The following is a 26,056-nucleotide window of genomic DNA, read 5'->3' on the forward strand; positions in this document are numbered from 1 at the left end:
GTACAATTACTTCTTTTTTCAATATATTGTAAAACAAAGATATTAAGTAGTGAGATATTATAATTGGTATCTAGGTTACAGAATTAAACCACTCAGTCACTGAATCTTACACTATAGTTGTTATACAAAATGTGACACATATTGGGCTTCCCTGGTGGCGCAGTGGTTAATAATCCACCTGCCAATGCAGGGGACACGGGTTCGAGCCCTGGTCTGGGAAGATCCCACATGCCGCGGAGCAACTGAGCCCATGTGCCACAACTACTAAGCCTGCACTCTAGAGCTCGCGAGACACAACTACTGCAGCCCACGTGCCGGAACAACTGAAGCCCACGTGCCTAGAGACTGTGCTCCACAACAAGAGAAGCCACTGCAATGAGAAGCCCGAGCACCGCAACGAAGAGTAGCTCCCACTCACCTAACTAGAGAAAGCCTACATGCAGCAATGAAGACCCAACACAGCCAAAAATAATAAATAAATTAAATAAATAAATTTATTTTTTTAAAGAAGAAATGCATAATAAAAGACCCTTCACTATCCAGCCCCAATTTCCCTTTAAAAAAAAAAAAAAAGTGACACATAAAACCTGGGACATTCTAGACCTGTTAAGTTGACATTATACAATTATTTAGTTAAAATTATACTCTATAATGCAAACAGTAAATCATATAGTTCTTTCCGGTTAATGTAATAACATAAGTGGAAACAAATGCTCTTTTTATACACTCCTAATTATACTTTTTCATACAACCAATTAAGGTTCTAAATTTTTAAAAGTTATGTATTTAGCTAATACCACTAAATAACTCTCCTATAGGTGCTTTATCTATTTCAGTTCAATGCAGAATATGCTCTTAATAAAATTTTACAAAACAAATATACCTATTAAGGCCCTAATAAGTATACAGGGAGGAACTGTTTCAAGCTTCCAAAGCTAGGTTAGAAAAAGCCTTGCTGTTTCCACCCAGGTCTCTTGGTCTCCTTCTGCCATGTAAGAAATCCTACTATCCTGATGAGGAAGAGATCATGTAAAAAGGCGCTGAGATGACAGGAGAGAGAGGGGACCAGCTCAGCATCTCATCATCCCTGCCAAGGCAACAGGCACGTGAGTAAAGTCATCATGGACTCACCAGACAAGACTAGCCACCAAATGAACACCACTGAGTAACCCCAGTCAGCCCCAAATGAAGCAAAATTACCTCGCCAATCCTACTGAACTCCTGACCCAGAACATCATTAGATACAATAAAATGGTTGTTGTTTTAAGCCTCCAAGTTTTAGGTTAGTTTGTTACACAGCAATACCTAATGCAGCCTTCACAAAATCTTCTTATACTCAAAGAAGTTGGGCTAAGTTATGTATGTACAAGACATGCAATGACTTCAGAAAAATGTTAAAACAGAGTATCTTATAAAAACAACTGATATTTTAAAATCTAAGATGAACGGCTAGAATAAAGATGCTTAGCAATATATAATGTCAAAGCTATAAAGAGAATCAAACATCTATAAATTACTTCCTGCCTCAGTATCTGTGACACTGCATAGCTCAGTTTTCCTGTATAGTTCCCATGAATGTTACACTTCATATAATGCTCTAACTAGAACTTCTTTAACTCTTTATTGAAATCCTACCACACTGTCTTTCAAAGTTTCTCTCAAAACACTCTCTCCTTCCTCCTGCATCCCTTCTCCCTTTCTTAACATCTACCTGCGCCCACTCCCACTAGCTACCACCACTACTTTCCATTTGCCTTGTGGTATTTAACTTACTGTACTAAATATTATAACTACTTTTTCTAGTACCCTGCTAGATTGTTTAAGTAACTTGAAGGCATGGACTGCAAATTATTGATTTAGTCATTTTTGTTAACACCTACCACAGCACCTAAGTACTAAAAATGTTTAAGTTGAATAATTATACACTCTGCTACTAGAGATCTCAGATTTTAAAGACAAACACAATGCTTGATGTACCACAAACAAATCACTTCCTGAACGTTACAAAGTAACCTTACTGTAATTCAATCTGTTCCTGATTATAAATAATTGATAACCTTTCACTGGTATAAAATTATATACACAATTATCAAGTACATGTAGAAAAACCAAAAGCTTTCTTATATACCAGTAATAATCTGGAAAAAAACCTCCCAAAAATAAAACAAAATACAAGAAAACTCATATTATGTATTAAATATCAATAAATTTTACAGAGATATAAAAGAATAGGTAAAGATATACATGTAGCTTTTAAGTACAAAGATAATTCTGTAACAAGTACAGTTTGCCCCTAATTCAATCAATATATTTAATAAAAATCTCTATTGGATGGGGGGAGGGGGTTCTTTACAAAATAACTCTTAAGTTAATCAGAAAGGAAAAATAAGGGTAAAGGAACCTTGATCCAAAACTCACATACAAAAATTTTCCGAATGCATCACAGACCTAAATGTAAAACCTAAAACTACAGAGTATCTAAAAGAAAACATAAGAGAAAACCTGTATGACCTTGGGTTAGGCAAAGCTCCCTTAGTTCAGACACAAAAAGCACAAACCATAAAAGAAATAAATTATAAAGTGGACCTAATCAAAATTAAAATTTTCTGCTGTTAAAAAGTGTAAAGGACAATATTAAGAGAAAGAAAAGCCAAGGAATTGGAGAATACATTTGCAAAAATACGTATCTCATATGGAACTTGTTCACAGAATACGTAGAGAACTTTCACAATTTCCTAATAATAAGAAAACACCCAATAATAGACAATTTGAACAGACACTGCACAAAAAAGAGATAGGGATGGAAAATAGGCACATGAAAAGATGTTCAACATCGCTAATCATTAGGAATTGCAAATTAAAACCACAATGAAATACTACTACATGTCCACTAGGATGGCTAAAATTTAGTAAACTGACAATATCAAAGGGTTAGTGGGAATGAAAAATGGTACAGCCACTTTAGAAAAGTTTGACAGTTTCTTATGAAGTTAAACATGCACTTAACCATACAACCCAGCAATTCTACTTCTAGGTATTTACTGAAGAGAAATGAAAACATATATCCATCCGAAGATTTTAAGTAAATGTTTGTAGCAGGCTTTTTAATAATTATCAAAAACTAGAAACAATCCAAATGTCCATCAACTGGCAAACGAAAAAACAAAGTGTGGCGTCTCCATACAATGAACTAAGACTAGAAATAGAAAAGAATGAACTGATTAATGTAACAACTCAAAAGCAACATGCGGAAGTGAAAGAAGCCAAACATGAAAAAAGTTACATAGTTCAACTTAAAAGACATTCTGAAAAAGGCAAAACCATTGGGACATAAAACAGACCACCCCCAGAGTGGAAGTAGTGGGAGAGCACTAAGTGGCAAGAGGGAACTTTATTTTTAATTTTATTGGACTATAGTTGATTTACAACATTGTGTTAATTTCTGCTGTACAGCAAAGTGACCCAGTTACATATATTCTTTCTCATATCTTTTCCCATTATGGTTTATCACAGAATACTGAATACAGTTCCCTGTGCTATACGGTAGGACCTTGTTTATCCATCCTATATATACTAGCTTGCATCTGCTAATCCCAAATTCCCAGTCTTCCCTCCCCCATCCCCCCTTCCCCTTGGCAACCACAAGTTTGTTCTCTATGTCTGTGAGTCTGTTTCTATTTTGTTATGTTCATTTGTGTCGTATTTTAGATTCCACATATAAGTGATATCATATGGTATTTGTTTTTCTCTTTCTGACTTACTTTGATTACTATGATAATCTCTAGGTCCATCCATGTTGCTGCAAATGGCGTTATTTCATGCTTTTTTAATGGCTGAGTAATATTCCACTGTATATATACACCACATCTTCTTTATCCAGCCATCTGTTGATGGACATTTAGGTTGTTTCCCAGCCTTAGCTATTGTGAACAGTGCTTCTATGAACATAGGGGTGCATGTGTCTTTTCAAATTATAGTCTTGTCTAGGTATATGCCTAAGAGTATATATGGCAACTCTATTTTTAGTTTTTTTAAGGAACCTCCAGACTGTTTTCCATAGTGGCTGCACCAATTTACATGGGTGGCTGCACCCAATTAAACCAACAGTGCAGGTGGGTTCCCTTTTCTCCTCACCCTCTCCAGCATTTATTATTTGTACTTTTTAAAATTAATTAATTAATTTGTTTGTTTGGTTGGTTGTTTTTGGGTGCGTTCGGTCTTCATTGCTGCACGCACACTTTCTCTAGTTGCAGCGAGCGGGGGCTACTCTTCGTTGCAGTGCATGGGCTTCTCAATGCGGTGGCTTCTCTTATTGCAGAGCACGGGCTCTAGGCATGCGGGCTTCAGTAGCTGTGGCTTGCAGGCTCTAGAGTGCAGGCTCAGTAGTTGTGGTGCACAGGCTTAGTTGCTCCGCGACATGTGGGATCTTCCCGGACCAGGGCTCGAACCCGTGGCCCTGCGCTGGCAGGCGGATTTTTAACCACTGTGCCACCAGGGAAGTCCCTATTTGTAGACTTTTTAATGATGGCCATTCTGACTAGTGTGAGGTGGTACCTCATTGTAGTTTTGATTTGCATTTCAAAGAGGGAACTTTTTGATTTTTAGTAGTACGTGATAAAAGCTGGCATTCTATATCTGTGTGGAAAGGAAAAACTATTCAGTAAATGGTATTAAAAACTAATTACTGGAACAAAATTAATTATGATTCCTAATTTTATGTCTAAATAAATTCCAAATAGAGCAAAGGTTTTCATTTATAATTCCATTACAGATTTTGTAAACAAGCTCAGATTAAAAATATAAAATATCCTGTTTGTACAATGTGTAGTAAGTTTAATTTTTTGAGGTTAGAATATATAAAATAGCAATTGTGATAATTCAAGATTAGTCAAACATTCAGTTATTATTATCCACACAGTTCATTTTCTTTCTAGTTATCATGCCATTAATACCTGCCTCTTGTGCTCACCTGACAATCTGCCCATTGTTGGTGAGCAGCTGGTCAACTTCTCATCCCATTATCACCTTCTGCTATTTTCACATTTGAAATAACCTGCCAAGATTTTCCTGAACAACAATCAGACATCTCTTCTGAGGAGGCAAAAACAGCCATAACGTAGTGCAACTTATTCATTGTTCAAAGTTATCAAGTACCCAGAAGTTGAAGGCCTGACCTGAAACAAGATAATCACAGCCCCAGATTCCAGAGAGCTTACAGTCTGGTGAAGAAGACAACTAAACGTGATTAAAATGAAGTGAAGAAAATGAAAAGACAACCCTCCAAATGGGAGAAAATATTTGCAAACAAAGCAATCGACAAGGGATTAATCTCCAAAACACAGACAGCTCATGCAGCTCAATATCACAAACAACCCAATCAAAAAATGGGCAGAGGATCTAAATAGACATTTCTCCAAAGACGACATACAGATGGTTAAAAAGCACATGAAAAGATGCTCAACATCACTAATTATTAGAGAAATGCAACTCAAAACTACAGTGAGGTATCACCTCATACCGGTCAGAATGGCCATCATTTAAAAGTCTACAAATAATAAATGCTGGAGAGGGTATGGAGAAAAGGGAACCCTCCTACACTGTTGGTGGGAATGTAAATTGATACAGCCACTATGGAGAATATGGAGGTTCCTTAAAAAACTAAAAATAGAGCTACCATATGATCCAGCAATCCCACTCCTGGGCATATATCTGGAGAAAACCATAATTCGAAAAGATACATTCACCCCATTGTTCACTGCAATGCTATTTACAGTAGCCAGGACATGGAAGCAACCTAAATGTCCATCAACAGAGGAATGAATAAAGAAGATGCGGTACATATATACAATGGAATATTATTCAGCCATGAAAAAGAACGAAATAATGCCATTTGCAGCAACATGGATGGACCTAGAGATTATCATACTAAGTGAAGGAAGTCAGAGAAAGACAGATATCATATGATATTGCTTATATGTGGAATCTAAAAAAAGGCTATAAATGAACTTATCTACAAAACAGAAATAGAGTTACAGATGTAGAAAATAAACTTAAGGTTACCAGGGGGTAAGTGGCGGGGGGGGGATAAATTGGAAGATTGGGACTGACATATACACACTAGTATATATAAAATAGATAACTAATGAGGACCTACTGTATAGTACAGGGAACTCTACTCAATACTCTGTAATGGCCTATATGGGAAAAGAATCTAAAAAAGAGTGGATATATGTATAATAGATTCACTTTGCTGTACACCTGAAACTAACACAACATTGTAAATCAACTATACCCCAATAAAAATCAAAAAAAAAAAAAAATGAAGTGAAGAAAGTCAGGATATGGCAAAGTGATATGGGAAGAGACAGCAAAGGGACCTAATCTAGTCCAGGGAGTAGCAAAGGCCTCCCTTTCAAGTTCAGTCCTAAAAGATGAGTAAGTTCAGTGGAGTAGAAGTGTGGAACTAGAGATGGAAGGATAATGGATGGAGAAAGTTCTAGGCAGCAAAAAGCACTGAGGAGAAGCTGAAGAGCTAAACGAGGATATGATCATCCAGAACCTTAGGGGACATTTTAAGGAATTTGAACATCATCTCATGAACAGAAGAGTGACATCAAATAGGCATTTAGATCTCTAGTTATCACTAAGGCTGTAGAATGAAGAATGAAATGAAAGATCATAGATGTGAAGTAGAGAGCCCAATAAGGAAGCAGTTATACAATAATTGAGGTTAGAGATAATTAGGCTAGAGATAATTAGCTTTCAACTAATACTAAGAGAAAGGAAGGCATAAAAGTAGATAGATGTGAAAGACAGTGGCTAGAAGCGAAAAGATCTGGCTACAGGTGTGATTTAAAGTTAAAGTGGAGAATTCAGTTTTCAAACTTGAGCGCTGAGATAAGGAGCATACATGGAAAGACAAATTTGGGTAAGGAAGACAATGAGTTGTGAACATATTACTCTTACGGTTCTATGGACCACCTAATAGTGGTCATGTCAAGGAGGCAACTGAATATACAGATCTAAACCTCTGGACTAAGCTAAGATCTGAGGAGTGCTAACAATAGACATAAGAAAACTAACAGGGTCATTAGCAAAGCCAGAGAGACTACTACTGTAAAAGGGCCCCAAACTAAACCAAATGCTAAAATAGCTGCAGCAGAGATAAGGAAAATGGCAGGGGATGCTAAAAGGGGAAGGACAAATGGAATGTAAATTGTTGAACTGTTGAGTGGAATGAAGGCTAAGGAACCATGCCTAATCTTGGGGTTTTTAGAGACCTTTTCAAGACTGTGAACAGCTGGTTACCTAAGAATTAATGATCTGAGATTATTTGCTCCTCACAGAAAAAGCCCTCCACATACACACACTGAAGCACACATGTTAACTGAACAGAATCTCCTACATACAGAGCAACATTTTTAAACCTCACCCTTGGACTCACTACTAATTTGACATGCATCTGATAACAGAACTTTAATAAGGTACTTGCCTGCATCTCAAACTCACATCCATCTTTTTGAACCAGTTCTCTTACAGGCATACCCACATTTTTTCAAAAAATGCTTATTCTCTCCATCTGAAAGCATAAAATAACATGTAAGTCCTCCTTTCTTGCTATATATTTGAAAACCATGATGCCCTATCATATAATCCCTCTTAAAATCTTCCCTTTCATGTCCAGGAGTACCAATCATTTCACCACTAAAATCACTTCATTTCACTACTACAGTAGTCTCCAATACCCCTGACTCTACAATTTTCTCAGCCAATCTCTCCTATACAATGCTACTAAAGTAATATTCCTAAAATACCAGTTTGAATATATTATCACCCTACTAAAAAACTGTGCCTTGCTGTTGCCCACAGAATGAAGTCTGAACTCCTTATCCAGACAAATAGAAAGCAGATTATGGCAGACTTTCAACTGCCATGCAGTCCTATCTCACAACTTTGTACAAAATCATCAATCCCAGCCAAATGGCTCTTCTCACAGACCACTGAACACGCCAGACACACTCCTGTCTCTACAATCTTGCTCACACCATCCCTCCTGCCTAACAAGCCTGTCTCCATCATCTCCATTTACATAAGTTCTAATTTTCCATCAAAGCCCAGTTCATTTACTTGGCAAACTATCTCACAATGCAAGGTACAATTCTGGATGAAGGAGATTTAAAAATATTAACATGGTTTGCACAGTAGTTTAGAGAGAGAGCTCTGAGGTCAAACTATCTAAAGATCTGAAACCTAGATTTACTACTTATTTCATATCCTTCAGCAAGTCACTTAAATTATTCTGAGCTTCCATAAAGCACTTTCAAAAGTCTACTATCTAACTAAACTTTAAAGAAGTTGTGAAAATTAAATAAAAATCTATATAAAGTGCTGAGTATATAATTCTATAAATGTTAACCCTTGTTCTTATTTTTGTTGTTTCTGTCCTCAAGAAGCTTATATTCTAGCTCAAATTGCCCCTAAGTACTCACTGCATCAGCTTGTGGCCCATCTCAAAAAAGCTTGACAGAATTTACTAATTCTGACATTTTCATTATCCTCAAAGGAGAAAACCAAAATTATACTGTTCTGGTTTCTACTGTATTAATTAAATTTTTTTCATGATAAAAAGTTAAATATTTTCAAAAAAAAAAAGTTAAATATTTTAAATCTACAATTCAAAAAAAAGTACAAATTTTAATGTACCTTCAGAAATAAAAATGTTTAAAGTGATAAAAAAATTAGTTTAGTTGGTAAGAGTGTACATTTATTATTAATTCTCCTTAATCACACACACAAAGATTTTATATAAGCCACAATTATTTCATCAGAATTCTTTTTACTCTTAACACTCTAACTGAAAAAGTATCATTATTTTTTCAATATCCTATTTTAAGTAGTTTATCCATAATTTGAAACTTTAATTCATTTGAGGATGGTGAAAAATTAATGACATTTACTATAATAACTGTAAACCTCTGACATATAAACTTCTTTCAACAAGTTAGTATTGTTCATACAAATACCAAAAATTCTCAGAAACCAGGATACCAATGGGAAAACTACACAGGTTATACCTACCCATGAATTCAGTGAAACTAAATGTGTCCAATGTGTTATACAGGAAAAAATGGTTAGGAACTAATATCCCTACAAATGTCTACCAGATACCAGGCTCATGTAATTCTAACAACCGTGCTGTGGATACCTATAATAACAGATGAGTATGAGCTCAAAAAGATTAAGTGATTTCACCAGTGTCCCACAAATAGGAACAAATCAAAACAAGGCTAAAATTTAAGATCTCTTCTTGAAAAACATACCACAACAATAGGGAGAAAAAGAACGAGAAACATAAATTCCACCTTTAATGTAACTAGGAGATACTGTAACTGTAACCTGAAATACAATTTATAAAGACAGAATGTTGATGGTGGAACGGTAAATGACCTGGCATAAATGGAAGAAGGTAAAGGTAAATCCCTGTAGAAAGAAACAATGACAAACAACCCTGTTTACTCTGCAGCACCCCAGAAGGGTTTAGAAATGGGAGGTGCTGGGAGAGGCAAGATGACAGAACCACACTGCTTCACCCCCTGCCCCCACTCCCACCCCCTCACTCCTAAGGGAATGAGGGGCGTTCAGCAAAACTGAATCCGAGCGGGGCTCCAGCCTCAGGGGCGACACACACAGAAAAAGGGAGAAGCAAGTGCTGGTATGAAAACAAGGAGACTAAGTGAAAATTGAGAAACTGGTGAGACTTGTAGTAGCTTTCTTCCTCCACCCAGCACTAGAACTCTGCCATCAATACTCATTACTTCTGCCAATCCTCTCCTCGCTCCATTATTCCACTTATGCAGACGGACAGAAAAATGAAGGACCATTATCTGAAGAAACTGAAAGCCTTCTTACCCACCACTCAGAGGAAAAAAAAAAAGATAAAAACAAGGGAGTTCATTAGTCACTAAGCTATGCTCATGCATGCCCAGTGAGCTTTCAATCAGTTTTGCAACATTCTCTTGAATATGAAGGAACTGCTGAGGATCACACAGATCTGAAGAAAGCCTTCAACAACAAAAAAAAGAGACCAAAACAAACAGAAAAAAAGTTAGAGGAACCAAAAACAATGCAAGGCACGGAAGAAAATGTCAAAGAAACTGTAATTAATATCCTTGAAGAGATAACAGAAGATGCTGTCCCATGAAAAAGAAACAAGATGCTATAATACAGAAATAGAGAAGAGCTCATAAAACATTTTTTTTTAAAAAGATACCTGAAATTTTAAAATTCAGTGAAAGGATTGAAATCTCCCAGATAGGACAAAGGACAGTTTTTTGGGGATCAAATTTTTCAGCATCAACATTGGAAGCCAAGCAATAAAGGAACACCTCCAAACTTTTAAGGAAAAATGATTTCCAATACAGAAATCTCTCAACAGCCCAACAGTCAAGCGTGAGGGTAAAAACGAAACCCCCCAAAATATCTCATGCACTCTTTCACAGTAATAGTAAAGAAACCAAAAAGAAGGAATAAACTAAAAGGAAGGCATGGGATCCAGGAAAAAAGGGACTCAACAAAAGTGAAAAAAATTCCCAGAATGTCCCAAGATAACAGCTTTGCAGCAGGCCTAAACAGAAAACAATCCAGAATAAAGCAGGAAGAAGGACAGCTACAGAAGGGATGACTACAGGAATAAGTGGAAGTGGTAAGTTTATGTGACAGATTTGACCATGTGGAAAATTGTACTGAGAAGCATTTTACCGAGCTGCTGGAGGATATAGAAAGACAAAACTAAGCAAATGAAAAAACAAGGCATGAAAAGCAAAAGGTTACACGAGAAAACGAAATCATAGTAAACTACTATCTCAGCAGTGACAAATATTTGGTTGGAATGATGAAAACTCTCAACATGAATTTAACCTGAAATTGCAGAATAACAGTATTAGAAAGATGGAGGAAAAGCCTAGCTTGAAAAATCTTTGAACATCTATCCCTTTAAAATCATTGATAATTACATACCTCAAATTATTCAATTCTAAGGAAAGCCTCTATTTTCATTAAATTCTGTAACTACACTTTCAAGGCAAAAAATTAGTGAAATGCACTGGTTTTGTCTTGGGATACTTCACAGTGTCATTTTAAGGAAATAAGGTAATAAATGCAAAGCAAAAATGCTAACAAAAATGATAAGATCTATACAAGTTTTATTGGTTACTGGAATCAGTTAAGGCAGCTTATTATCTAGTAATATGTTTGTTCTATTGTTTGCTATAATTCTTTTTTTTTAATATTTATGTATTTATTTCCATTTATTTTGGCTATGCGTGGTCTCAGCTGCGGCACACGGGGTCTTCGTTGCAGCATGTGGGATCTTTAGTTGATCTTTACTGCAGCATGCAGGATCTTCTAGTTGCAGCATGTGGACTTCTTAGTCACAGCATGCATGCAGGACCTAGTTCCCCGATCAGGGATCGAACCTGGGCCCCCTGCACTGGGAACACGGAGTCTTACCCACTGGACCGCCACACAAGTCCCTGTTTGTTGTAATTCTAAATGTTGGACACCTTCAGCACATGTCCACCTTTACCTTCCACATTTACCAGTTAATAATTTATTCAGTCTTACAGGAAAATGGGCTGCGAACTCTTTAGTAGTTTACCTCTTTATACACCAAAACTTTTATTTCATAGTTTTAAAAATCTAGGACTTCCCCGGTGGCGCACTCGTTGGGAGTCCGCCTGCCAATGCAGGGGACACGGGTTCGAGCCCTGGTCCGGGAGGATCCCACATGCCGTGGAGCAACTGGGCCCGGGCACCACAGCTGCTGAGCCTGTGCTCTAGAGCCCATGAGCCACAAGGGCTTAAGCCCGGGCACCTGGAGCCTGTGCTCTGCAACAAGAGAGGCCACCATAATGAGAAGTCTGCACACAGTGGCGAGGAGTAGCCCCTGCTGGCGCAACTGGAGAGAGCCCGTGCGCAACAATGAAGACCCAATGCAGACAAAAATAAATAAATAAATTTTAAAAATAAAATAAAAAATAAATTAAAAAATAAAACTAATTTTTTTAAAAATCTAAAATGTTTTGCACTTCTTCTTTTTATAAGAAATAAATTTAACTTTTACTTGATGACTCAGGCTGTCATACAAGTCGGCTACAGTACTATGACTAGATGGCCTCAGAGGTTTTAGGTCTGTAAGGCATCAGCCCTTATGCTAAATGGACCTAGACTGGTATGCTTTTTTTTTTTTTTTTTTTTTAATTTATTTTTGGCTGTGTTGGGTCTTTGTTTCTGTGCAAGGGCTTTCTCCAGTTGCGGAGAGCAGGCCTCTCACTGTCGCGGCCTCTCCCGTTGCAGAGCACAGGCTCCAGACGCGCAGGCTCAGTAGTTGTGGCTCACGGGCATAGTTGCTCCGTGGCATGTGGGATCTTCCCAGACCAGGGCTCGAACCCGTGTCCCCTGCACTGGCAGGCAGACTCTCAACCACTGCGCCACCAGGGAAGCCCTGGTATGCTTTTATAACCTTCCTGTTCATCGCTCTTAACTTTCAGATCTACTGTCAACGATCCTTCCTCTATCTGGATTGACCCATCTTTTATTTACTATGGGGTTTAAAAAAAATCATCATGCTTCTGACTCAAATAACATTTACTAAATGCCCTGCCTTTCATACACACACTTTCATTTAATCCAAATAATTTGTTAGAATGGTAGTCAATGTAAAAATTTAGCGGTTCTGACTAAAGACTTAAAAAAAAACTATTACAAATAAATACATGAGTTTAATTGCTTAATGGAGTTTGGGGGCTGCATCTTTTGGATGGTTTTGGGGGTTTTGTTTGCTTTTTGAGAGAAGGATTTATTTTCCTTGCTTTGGTGTCTTTATAACCAATTTCCAGTTCCGATCAAGATTGGTCAATCAATGATCTATGGGATAATTGTGGGAGTCACTGAACTATCCTATGTGCTATCCTATCAGCTATTCGACTTAGAGCAATACCAAAAAGAGGTACATATTTAAAACTACAGACACGTGGTCATCCATTCACTAAAGACTTTCACAAAAAACGCAGAAAAATTAGAAGTGTATTGCAAATTAGGACTTTTATATTTGCAATTATATCTATATTAAATGCATGTATATAATTTTGTTATTTTAATACTTCTGTTGCTTAAAAATTTTCTTAGTTGAATAAAACAGAACCTCAATTCAGTTAAATCTGAACTTCAGAAGGATATGAGTACTTCCCAAATTAAGAGGTAAAGATTTTCACCATTAAATGTATCACCAAGACACTGAAAAGCAATCCTTCTCATTGATTTTGTTATTCCTCTATAAAATAGCAGCATTTCCATAAAAAAAAGAAAAAAGAAAGAAAAGAAAATCTTACCACAGTGTTACTATCTAGTCACTACTCAAAAAACCTACATAAACCATGGAATAAAAGCTATCATTGCTTATATTCAGGCTTAATAATGTAAGCTGTAGCCTTCAAAAGGAGGATTCTAAATGTAGTTTAAAAGACTAGAAAACTTTCTCTTTAACAGCCATTTCACTTTAAAGCAATTTATGTGCTGCAGAGAATTGTTAAAGAATGCTTACTTATTTATTTTCAGCCATTCCAATACACCAACAATGTTATACCCATATTCACGTTCTCATTCAAAGAACTTTGAAGAGCAAATACACTGTTTACACATCACAAATAAGACTGATATTGAGCTGCAAATGCTGACTTCCAGGCGCTTTCAAATTTTTAAATGTAATTATTAAAACAAAATTGCTTTAAAATACTAATCACCTAAAATCCCAGACTAAAAGTAGTATAAATTCCATCCTCAAAACCACTTTCCTAGAAACAACACTTTCCAAAGCTGAGAGATCCTTTACCTTGTGTCAGAGTACCTGATGCCTATGCTTAGACGTCAAAGCTTTGCTACAGGCAAAATATCAAAAAAGTAACACTGCTGCTACATACTCGTGCACAACATTTTTAAAAATTGCGAAAATATGCCATTCTAATTCAAACATACAGAGAAGTTTTCATGATCTAAGCTACCATTAGATCAGCAACGCTAAAACTGCTTGACATTTCATTTTTCCTAAAACAAGCAAAAATACTTTCACAATACTGTGTATCAACGTACATTTATAATAAAGATCACTACGTGCTTTAAGCTTTTGATCACATAAAGATCTAATTTTCAACCAGTCTCCACGTTGTACCACTGTCAAAACTGTGTATCAAACATCTAAATAGGCAGGACCACCTATTTTATAGAAATACTTCCTGAAAATTATATGACTAGCCTACTTTTTAAAAGAAAACCGCGCAGTCGTGTCTGAAAAGAACGCTTAAGAATTTGCCTTTCTCTGATGCTAAAACATTTTGCAGCAAGTACTTGGTCTGGCCAAAAAAACGTCAATGCTCCTGATTTTATCATTTGCTGCAGGAAAAAAAGAATATGGCTGAAAATTCTTTCTGAAGGGTGGTATTTCAAACAGGACCACTCACAACACTTAAGAATACGGAGTGGAGAGGAGGGTGGAGGGAGGGTACCTTATGAAACAGCACACTCCGGGCCCTGCACACTACCTCATTTCCCTAATAGGGATGAAAAGCTCAGGCCTCTGGTAGCTTCCAGCTGACGCCAATGCTCTCCACACCCCTTTTTTTGACAGGATTTTCTGGCGTTGGAGCCTGTGTCACAAATACAAATTCCGTGATCACGTCTAAACGGTCTAATAATCAAGCATCTTCTACAGGACCAAACCCTTCGCGATCCCATTCCCTCCCATCTCCCTCCGTAGCGAAACACACCTAGGCGGGTCCTCTACATCGAATTCTACAAATCCTGCCGCGCATTATCGAGGCAGAAACGATACAGAAAATAGATTTCAGCCATCCCCCTCGGTGCTACCGAAATTACAGGCTCCATTTCCTGTCCCCATGGGGACCGCAAAATCTCCGGCGGAGAACCGGACGCCTCCCGCCCCCTCCAGGCTGGCGCACGCGGCCCCCGCGCTCCCCCTGCCTGGGCCCCGCGGGCGCGAGCGGGTGGCGGGGACCCGGGGCGCCCTCCCCTCCCCCCACCCGGCGCCGGCACCCACCTCTCGGCAGCGGCTTCATCTCCCCGTTCTCCTCGCGGGCTGCCCCGCCGGCCTCGCCCGCCCCGCCGAGGCCGTGCCTCCTCCTTTCCTTCTCTCGCTTCTCCTTGGGTCTGCGCGGCTTGGCGTTGGCGGAGGAGGCGGCGGCCGGCAGCAGGAGATGGTGAGGCTGAGCGTGCAGCAGCGTAGGAGGGACCAGCAGTTTGCGCGGCACCGGCTGGGACGAGGAAGCAGAGGCTGAGGAGGGGACGGCCGTGCCAGCGGAGAAAGAGAAATTGCTCCGAGCAGAGGACGGGGAGGGGGCAGCAGACAGAGCGGCGAAGCTCCAAGACCCAGGGCTGCCATAGCTCTGAGGCGAAGGTGCCGCGGAAGACTGCAGCTGCCTGCTGTTGCCGCCGCTGCCTCCTTCTCCGTTCAGTCTCCGCGGCGTCTTCTTCTCCTCAGTCCGGATCTTCTTGGCGGAAAGAGGACCCGGCGGGTCCCGGGAGGGGGGCTGTAGCTTGGAAAACGGTTCTTTCTCCGAGACGGCGGCGGGGGCGCAGTGCACTAGGCTCGGCGGTTCCGCCATTTTGCGCTCCTGTTGTATTTACTCTCCTCCGCTCCCAGGCGCGGGGCAGGGGCGGGCTCTCCTCAGGGGGCGGGGAAGGGGCGGAGCGGCCGGGCCCTCCATTGGGCGAGCCACGCTGAGGGATATCTTAAGAACCAATCAAAAGCGCAAGTCTGGAGCCGAAGTTGTGGGGGGAATCGCCAAGCGTACCAGTTTTGGAGGTCACAGGTCCGCGGGGCGCAGCTAATGGCGGAGCAAGCTGTGAGGGGAGGGTCGTCCAATTGTCGTCAGCGTGAACGCGGGCGCCCAGTGAGTGTCTGAGAGAACCCCAACTCCAGACCCCAAAGTCTGCCCCGGCCCCGCGCTCGTCTCTGCCTCGTCGACTTTGTCTTATACCACTTTCCCTTCCTTTTTCCCTGGGGAGTCCTTTTGGTCCCTCCCCTGCCTTTTCCCGCTCAGAAAGCCGAATTTCGCAGATTCTCAGCTCCGAGGAGAAAATTTTGCCGGAAATTAAATCCTTCCTTCTGTTAGGCAGTAGTCGACTGATGGGAGGAGCTAAAAGTCGCTTGGTGTCCTGACAAGATGTGTTACTCTTTTGCTAAGATCGTCATCTCTAATGCTTTGAGGGAGATAACTTCTGCACACCTAGAACTTTCGGATTACTACCGAGCTTGAAGGTAAGACTCTCCTGGAGAATTTTTTTTTTTTTTAAGCTCTTGTGATTAGACCGTTAAAGATTTTAATTTTATTATCATTATTATAACAGATTCGCTAAGAAAAATTAATTAGCGATATTTATAGATGTTTGAAAAGCAAGTTTTTTTTTTAAGTGTGTATTTTAGCGTTTAGTTAGCAGTCTGAGTGTTCGATGTTTTGTAAGCGCGTGCTTTGGTTTGTAGCTTAGAAGATAAGGAATTTGAGGAGATGGGTTATTACAGTAATTGCAACCAAGTGAAGAGTACGATTATAATTTTACTCTAAGGTCTTACATGAGACCAAGAAGTCAAAGGAATAGATGTAAAAATAAAAGTAGTCAAATGAGGAGATGACCAGTCAGAGGATATTTTGAGTCCCAAAAGGTGCCCTAAGTTGCCTATAACTTTGTGGAAAACAATTAAAAGTAACTTTCCAGAATTACCAGTTCTTGTCACCTCATGAAGTTGGAATTCTTTATTTTGTTTTCACTTTTGAGGGGTAAAGGGGATTGGTTTTAAGAATATTTTGGAGTCAAAATTTAATATTGGTTTATAGACTTTTTTTGAGGTGCGTCAGATTTTCAAAGTAGTGAAAACTATTCACTGTACTTTAATGCATAGCAATGAAAGCAAGTGTAAGCTGTGTAGTTGGAGTTGACTGACAGTAGATGTCTTACTGAAAAGTGTGGACAGAGATTATGCGGCTGGAAATCATCTGCTACTGACTAGCTTTGTGACCTCAGTCAGGGTGCTCTTTATCTGTCTGAATTTCTGTTTTATTTATTAAATGAGTATATTTGATTACATGATTACTAAGATCCCTTCTACGCTCTAAACTTCAGCTGTATTTAAGAAGCTTTTCAAAATCACATTGAAATCATTACAATTAAAATAACTTCTTAATTGTTGGCCCTCCAGATGTAAGAGAGTGTCTCTTATATACATAATATAGTGCCTGTAAATTTGCACCATTTATACCCTTATCTTCCCTGCAGAAGTCTGGAAGATCTGACTTCTTAAGGGCCCAGCTAAAGTGGACTCTCACCTGAATTCGTTACTAATTGCACTATATTCTTCTATACACTCTTATCAAGGCAGACCCTAAATTTATAGAGCCTGAGCAAGAGTGTGGTTATGGAGGTTCACAGACCATGTGTCTAAATATTTAAGTTATAAATCAAGATAACAAACTATTATTAAAAATATATTCTATTCTCCTACCTTGGCAAATCTACTTAAATGATGATCTGGAAGGCCAGGTTTAAATTTGGAATTCTCAGACTTCTAGAGTCTTCAGACTGACCCTGTTCTCTTCCCATTCCCAACGTCGTCACCCACCTCACCCAGCATGTCCAAGCTATGTCCACATCTTGAACCCCCTGCAAATAGTGATATGTAATCAGCTGCTCCATCTGCCCTCAGATCTAGCCACTCTGAAAGAGGAGTGCAGGCTCAAGGGGCAGACATGGCCCCTTGACCTCATGGACTCAATGTCCTTTGCAGCAGGAGGAGGGTACTCACTCAGGTCTAAGGGCAGTACTGTTACAAAACATGCTCAATTATCTGTCTTTTCTCCCATGTAATCAGCCATTCCCTTACAACTAGGTCATTCCTAACAACATTGAACTGGGAGAGAATTCCCACTACTGTCACCAATTCCTACTGGCTTAATCTCTACTAGCACTAACACCATCCACTTCTCTCCATGTCCATTGTTGGTACCCTATTCCAAGTACCACCCCTCTCACGTGGATGACTACAGTAGCCTTTTTTCTGGTCTTCTTATACTCCAGTTTTCTCCAGTCTGCCTGCCATTCTACCCAGAATGCACTTTTCAAAAGATAAATCTGATCTTGTCACTTTCCTTGCTTCAGACCCATCAATGACTTCCATTTCTCTTAGGATAAAGAACAAAATCCTTAACTTTAGACCAACAAAACCCATCATGATCTAGCCCCTTCCTCTTCTATCTCAAAGTAAAAGGTCTTCAATTTCCAGAATGCACCATACTGTCTTTCAATTTAGGAATATTATATATGTTGTTTCCTCTACCCAACTGCTTTTCTCTTTACCTGATGCTTATGTGATGATTTGGATAATGGGCATAAGGGAGGCAGATGTCATTAATACCTCCTACATTTCTAACCTGCGTGACTTGATGGACAGTGGGACCATTCACTGAGCTAGGAAACCCTGGAAGAATGACAAGTTTGGGATGCTCTTTGATCTTGGACCTGATGAACATGAGGTACCTATGAGACGTCACATCCTTTGGATCTCAGCTCAAGCTAAGCCTCACTTCCTTGGAGAAGCCTTCTCTCCCTGTCAAGACTAGATTCCTAACTTGCTGGTTCCTTTTCTTCTCGTCCCCGTTTCTTTTCGCTTGTTGTTGTTGTTGTTTACTCACTTATTATCTCTCCCACCTCTTTTCATTCCTCCTCTAACAGCTAACAGCTCTATTGAAAACATACTACCCTGTGCCCTGGTTCTCCATCTTCTTGTCTGACACCTGGCTGCCCTCTGAGGACACAGACTGCACTTTTTTTTTTCTCTCTCTCATATGCTCTTTTATTTTTTTAATTAATTTTTATTGGGGAGTTGGGGATTCTTAGGGATATGTCATTGCTCTTTATCTGACTCTAAATACCTCTATGTGGTATTACTCATCGCATTGTCTTCTGATTTATCAGAAATGCTGTCAATTCCCAAGTCTTTCTGTCCTGCCTTGACCTTCCGCCTGATTCCTGACTCTTATCCAGATGCCAAATGTATGTTGCCGCTTTTGTAGCCACTTACACCTCAGATTTTATACCATCCATTCTCATCCTCCCATGTATCATTCTCCTGCATTTTTTATCCACCTTATCATTCAAGCTACAAGCCTGGGAGTCTTCTTTGACTTCTTTTTTTCTCTCACCCTCTGCGTTAGTCAGTCACTGTCTCTAACCAGTTTCTCTTCTCCATTCCCTCTGCTGCCTCTTGCCTTCAGGCCTCCAGCCAGCTTGGATTTTGTCAATGATCCCTTCCTAACTGTAAGTCTTCCATCTTCTAAACTATCCTCCATGCTGCTTCCAAAATTAAGTTTCTAAAATATTAACCTGATTATGCCTCAGTCTCTTCACTAATTCCCTTTGGCATATGGGATAAAAGTCACACTTTCCAGTGTAAATACAAGCCATTCTTGATATAACCCCAGCACTCCTTTCTCTCTCACTCTCCTACAGCTTTCCTCTGTTTCATCTATTCTGAACTATGTGTAGTTGCCAAAAGAGTGGCACTCTTTGTAGCTCTGTGCATTCTGCCTGTCATACCCCTCCAGGATTGGGTTCAGGCATCTCCCTAGTACTGTGCTTCCTGACCTGCCAAGTCAGAGTTGATCGTTCCTTTGTGCCATCATCATTCTGCCTAGGAGCATTTAACTCATTGGTCTCTGCTTCTAGCCTGAGAGCCTCCTTAAGAGCAGGGATGATGCATTATTTATAGTTGTATGCATAGTATCTGGGACATGGTTAGAAAACAAATGTTGAAAAGAAGTATATAAAGAGCAGTTTGTGGGGCTTCCCTGGTGGCGCAGTGGTTGAGAGTCTGCCTGCCAGTGCAGGGGACACGGGTTCGAGCCCTGGTCTGGGAGGATCCCACATGCCGCGGAGCAACTGGGCCCGTGAGCCACAATAACTGAGCCTGCGCGTCTGGAGCTTGTGCTCCGCAACAAGACAGGCCGCAATAGTGAGAGGCCTGCGCACCGTGATGAGGAGTGGCCCCCGCTTGCCGCAACTAGAGAAAGCCCTCGCACAGAAACGAAGACCCAACACAGCCAAAAATAAATAAATAAATAATTAAAAAAAAAAAAAAGAGCAGTTTGTGATCTTTATGATAAGATGAGGATCAGAGGTTACAATCAAATGGTCTTGATAGGTTAAAAAAATAATAAGGTAGGTTGACTATAATATAATAGGAAGTGGTGAGGACTGTGGAAACTGGGAATTATATGCCTTATCTACAAGGTACATTGCTGATTGTTCCTATATGGAAATGAAGCAGGCCTACTTGCTAAATGTCTAGATTTTTTTAATGTGAGGTTTCCTAAGAAACTACGCAAGCCAGACAAAACATACCTGTGGGTCACATAACCCAGTCTGACTTCTGATCTAGAAAAAAGTGACTTAACTTTGGATAATGTAGCCTTTGAGAGTTTTGTTTGTTTGTTAACTCAGGGCCCTACCTTTGTCAATTGCTAGAATAGATACTAAGCAAATATATGTGAACTTGTAGCCATGATAAATGTGTGTTAGCAGTGTTTAGAGCTGTCCTCCTAGAATCTGGTTTTCTCTGTGTATAATGTCCTCCAATATTCCTGAGCCTAACTGCACTTTTGCTCTGCAGTATACTATCCTCTGGCCTTGTCCAGGTTCCTGACCCCCTGTGCTTTTTTTATTTATTTTTTTAGATTAATTAATTAATTTATTTATTTATTTATGGCTGTGTTGGGTCTTCATTGCTGCGCGCGGTCTTTCTCTAGTTGCGGTGAGTGGGGGCTACTCTTCCTTGCGGTGCGCGGGCTTCTCATTGCAGTGGCTTCTCTTGTTGCAGAGCACGGGCTCTAGGCGCGCAGACTTCAGTAGTTGCGGCACACAGGCTCAGGAGTTGTGGATTGCAGGCCCTAGAGCGTGGGCTCAGTAGTTGTGGCGCATGGGCTGTTATTCCGCGGCATGTGGGATCTTCCCGGACCAGGGCTCGAACCCGTGTCCCCTGCACTGGCAGGCGGATTCTTAACCACTGCGCCACCAGGGAAGTCCCCCCCTGTGCTTTATGAACCCCTGTATTAACCTTAAAGACATCCCTTCTACCCTTCTGGCGTGGAAATCTCAAAGTCCTACCTCTATCACACTTACCTGCACATCTTTATGTGTCTTTCTTTTGTGAATCAACATTGACCAGTTACAAAGGGTGGTTCTATGCTTTAGGAAAGCCTGATCTTTTCAACTTTCATGTTGTCAGTTCTAATTTAGTCCACACTTAGTACAGGAGCCAGCAAACTTGTTCTGTAAAGAGCCAGATAGTAAATATTTTAGGCTTTGCAGACCACATGTCTCTCTAGCAACTACTGCTTGTAGCACAAAAGCAGCCATAGACAATATATTAATGAGTGGGCATGGCTGTGTTCCCGTAAAACTATAAAAATAGGCAGGATAGATTTGGACTGCAATATATAGTTTGCTGACTCTTGCTCTAGGATTTTGATTTCTACCTTTATACCATGTGAAAAGATAGTTGAACATCTCTTCCACACTCCCCTTTGCTCCTGCTGCATCAGTCACATGGCTTTCTCTCTGTTCCCTGATCATGCCCAGTCCTGCCTAAGACCCTTGGCCCAGGCTAGTTCCCTGCCTGGAACGCTTCTTCCCTCCCACCTCTAACTCTTCTTTCAGATGTCATTACAGGCCTTCCTCTTTTCATTATTCTGTCACGGCATTCTCTTTCTTTCAGAGCACCTATCACAGTTTATAATTATTTTACAATTATTTCCTTACTTTTTATCTTTTGTCTCCCTTAGTAAATAGTAAGCTCCATGGGGACAGGGACCACATCTTTCTTATTCACTCTTATTCACCACTGTATCTCTGGAATCTAGCAAATGCCTTGTATAAATTAGACACCCACCAAATGGTTATTGAATGGATAAATCAATTAATGACTCAGTCTGAATTTTGATTAACTAATTTAGTTGTTTTTCACCAGAAACTAATAGAATAGTTCTATAGTGATGCAATAGTATATCCACAAAACAATCAATGGACTTCCCTGGCAGTCCAGTGGTTAAGACTCTGTGCTTCCACTGCAGGGGGTGCGGTTTCAATCCCTGGTCAGGGAACTAAGATCCCACATGCCACGTGGTGCAGCCAAAAAAAAAAAAAAAAAAAAAGCCAAAATTTTAGCTTTCTGATGAATCTAGTTATACCTACATGTGCATTTCGGCCATAGTGACTGTTGCTTAGTTTATTAGTTTCACTCTTTCTTAATGTATTGATATTAGTACAGTGATGCATTGAAAATTCATACAACTCAGAATACATTTCTATAACTCTTTTCCAAAAGTGCAGAATAGCTCTAGCTGCAGATCTGAATAGTGAAACAACGCCAGGTTTATAGCATGAGATTTTATGGGTGTCTCCCTCATACAGGGATGGTCAGAGCTGTAAGAAAAACACTGACATAATCTTGTCCTGTAGGAAGAAAGGTCTATTTAGATAACAGAGTAGTAACAGGAGTAAGAGGGTCAATTTTGATTTTTCCATAGCTGTCTTCAGAATCTTGGAGTTAAGCAACTCTGAATAAACTTCAAAAAGAACTCTATCAAACTGGAAAAAAATGTAATATCTAGGACCAGTTTCTTTGTATTCATCTGAAAACTTTCTGTTTTACAGTTGAAGTAAAAAACCTATTGACCAGCATTGCATCCATCCACACCTAACCTGTTAAAAGAACTATTGGAATTAACTATAGAAAAGGAAACTTATGAACGTGCATAACATTATATTTTTGCCCTTTCTGCTGACAAATAAGACCCCTCTCAAGTTTGAATCCATGTATACATATATGACAAAAGAACCCACTGAACCATAGATTGACCATTAATTTCTCTGGCATCCACCACATTGGGCTCTGTGATGATTATGTAAATCTTTTCCCTCACCCTGGTTATAATCATTCTTAAATTTAAGAGGTAAAAAACAACCTATTTGAGGTCCCAGAGTTGAGATATACTCTGTGTTGTAAGTAGAGGTGTTGCATACAGAAATAATTAAAGTAACTCCGGTTAAAAAAATAAAAGGCAATTAATTATTATGAGATCAAGTTACAAGAAAAAGTTAAAGTACCCAAATAGCATTTGTTTAGCCATATAGTATCCAAAATAAAAATTTTTAATAAATAAAGGATGGATGTGGGGACACCAGGAGAAAATTATCATTCAAATTCAAGTGCCACTATTCACTTGAATATCTCAAAAACATTTCAGACTCATCATATCAGCTCCTTCTCACAATATTTTATAGGCTCCTCCTCTGGAGACTCAAGTTTCAATTTAAGGGCATTTTTTCCCTCACATTATTCCTTTTCTTGGCCAATCTCAAAAATGCCCATAATGTCAGTAAATTGTTTTTATAGTGACAGCTCCCCAGCATATATCTGTAAACCTGGCTGGTCCTCTGTGTTTGTGACCTATCCACTCAGCATCTTCCACAGATATATCAAAAGCACCTCAAACTCAGTATGTCTGTGGCAGAGATGTCTAGTATCTGTTTTCCCCCTTCTTCCTACTACCTGAACTTTATTTCATTCAGGTGCAATGTGCCTAGGTAAAAAAATACAAACAAACAAAAATGTAGACTGCCCAACCTCCCTCATTCCTAGGGATGGCAGTGATGTCATGGAAGTCTGGGTGAGGCTTTCAGGACAGCTCCTTTCAGGGTGGGAGGGGGCACTTAACCCCTTTGCCCTTCCCCCTTTCTCTCCTGCCTGGAACTTGGGTAAGGGGGAAAAGAAAGGGCCTTAACTATCAAGGTGTGAAACTTTCAGCCCATATTTTTTTAATTCAACAATGCAGGTGAGTTGAACTCTCACCTCTTAACCACTGATACTTTACAACAAATATGACTTAACTGCTTGCTCAATCACAGTCTTTCCAGTTTGCGTATGTACTCAAGTTTGGGGGAAGTTGCAAATTGTAGGTGAGGGAGTGGCTGCTGCTTAAAGGCTTCGCTGGAGAGTCAGCAGCCACCGCGGAGCAGGAAGAAGGCAGAAAGAATAAAAGGGACCAAACAGAGTAAATAGAAACCATCTGTAACATCTCTTGGCAGGTTAATTTTGCTGCCAGAATTCTTGTATGGAGGGACATCAGATCTTTTTGATACTTATTTATTTATTTGGTTGTGCTGGGTCTTAGTTGTGGCGGGCGGGCTCCTTAGTTGCGGCTTGAGGGCTCCTTAGTTGCAGCATGCATGTGGCATCTAGTTCCCTGACCAGGGATCGAACCCAGGCCCCCTGCATTGGGAGCATGGAGTCTTACCCACTGTGCCACCAGGGAAATCCTTTAATACTTACTTTTAAGAAAGGGATAGGAAGCCTGTAAAATGTATGACAGGAGCCTTACTCAGTGTTGTAAATCTCTAAAAAGACAAGCATAAGTTTTATGGTACTAGTCAGTTTTCTGGAAAGAGGGAACTATTTTAGCTAAGAATTGGTGGATAGAGGGTAAAGTATATATTATGACTTTGAAACCTAAGTGTGGCAAAGAGGTGTAAAGAAAGATGATAAATTCATAGCATTTCTAGATTGAAAACCCAGCCCTGTACCCAATTTGTGAATTTCCTTTGCCGCTTATACTTTACTTTGTTCTTGAACAGGAAAACTTCACCTCCAGAATAACTGTTCTCTGCTTCATTGTTTCAGCCACACTTTCAGACCATCACTGTGGGTAGGGGGATAATGTTTACTGAGTGCCTTGTGTAAGCCTCATGTTTGTAGACATTTTACCTCATCCTATGCTTTGAAAAGCCTTACAAGGAATTTTTCACAAATGAACTGGAATTCCATGTTCATCCGGACACTAAACTAATTTTCTAATGTAGCCTGTCTTGCAAGAGGAAGCAGAAGTCTAAAGTGTCAAAATTTTAAATCTAAACATTGATCATGCCTTTTTAGAAATTTCAGTTAATTAAATTATGTTTCAAAAATACACATTCAGAAAAGATGCAGTGTTTCTTAGGGTGCTGGTAGACACAAGTGCTTTTATCTCATACTAGGCCAAGAGTATTTTTAGGGGAAGGAGTGAGAGTGGGAGAGGGTGAGGACAGGCAGACCTATATAAGCAGTGGCTTGAACTTCTCAAGACACTTTATAATGCAGTTGCCCAAACACTGGGTAACCTGAATATCCTGAAGCCGGTCTAACAGATTCCCAGAAGGGATGACCCACAGAAGAACAATTTTGTGCAAATGCTGCGCTTGTCAGTAGAGCCAGGAAATTACAAAACTATGACTGTCACAAAGTTATCATTTCAATTTTTTGGTTTCACAGATTCTAATTTGAAAAGCTTGTCTGAATAATTAATGAACAGTGCCATGAAGTAACATGTATCTTGCCTCAGGTGCAAGTGCTGGCTTTTCTTGATTCCCGTTGGATGAACGACTACTTCTGTGTACCATTAGATTGAAAAATAGATGTATAACTAAAACAGCTAAACTAAAACACCATCAAATAAATACCCACTTTTTAAGTTAACTTTTAAATCCGAGCCAAGCTCTGATTAAGTCTATTTACATTGTAATTTCTATTTTTCGGATTTTAATCCTAGTCTTTGCCCCGTTTTATCCCTATGTTTGATTTCAATGAGTAGAAAACACGAAATTCTAGAATAAAGTCACTGGGAGTTTTACATCTGTTAGTGATAGAGGACAGAAAAAGGAGGTACAAATCAGGTACCTGGAAACCTTGACTACCATGGCATGAAACCTGGGGTCAAGGGTTGCCACATCCAACCTTGCCAGCACAGATGGGCAATTCCAAGTGCCAAACAAAGAGGGTAAGCTTTCTATGTGTAGAATTCTTATAACCTTGGGTGGAGTTTGCCCTGAAGTCTTAATCTTGCCATCTGAGTTTACAAATACTACCAGTGTACCTTGACCATCACCTTGATCTAGGTCAAAA

The 26,056-nt window shown here is 39.7% G+C and overlaps 1 protein-coding gene and 1 long non-coding RNA gene across 7 annotated transcripts in view; one reads left to right on the forward strand and one right to left on the reverse strand.

Moving 5' to 3' along the window:
- RSBN1L (round spermatid basic protein 1 like) overlaps window positions 1-15,674 on the reverse strand; it is a 66,180-nt gene extending 50,506 nt beyond the window's left edge. Inside the window, exon 1 of the mRNA XM_007187106.2 lies at window positions 15,110-15,674. Coding sequence (XP_007187168.2) covers window positions 15,110-15,674 — 565 coding nt within the window. The remainder of the gene's footprint in view (window positions 1-15,109) is intronic.
- A 135-nt stretch (window positions 15,675-15,809) lies between these two features.
- Window positions 15,810-26,056, forward strand: part of LOC103012062 (uncharacterized) — an 83,321-nt gene continuing 73,074 nt past the window's right edge. For 2 of the 6 annotated variants that reach the window (XR_451425.3, XR_009008872.1), the window contains exon 1: window positions 15,810-16,330. This is a non-coding gene — a long non-coding RNA (uncharacterized LOC103012062). The remainder of the gene's footprint in view (window positions 16,331-26,056) is intronic. The other 4 variants (XR_451424.3, XR_003623844.2, XR_009008873.1 and 1 more) reach the window with 3 other exon arrangements.

Source organism: Balaenoptera acutorostrata, chromosome 7 (genome assembly GCF_949987535.1).
Source record: "Balaenoptera acutorostrata chromosome 7, mBalAcu1.1, whole genome shotgun sequence".
Lineage (NCBI taxonomy): Eukaryota > Metazoa > Chordata > Mammalia > Artiodactyla > Balaenopteridae > Balaenoptera > Balaenoptera acutorostrata.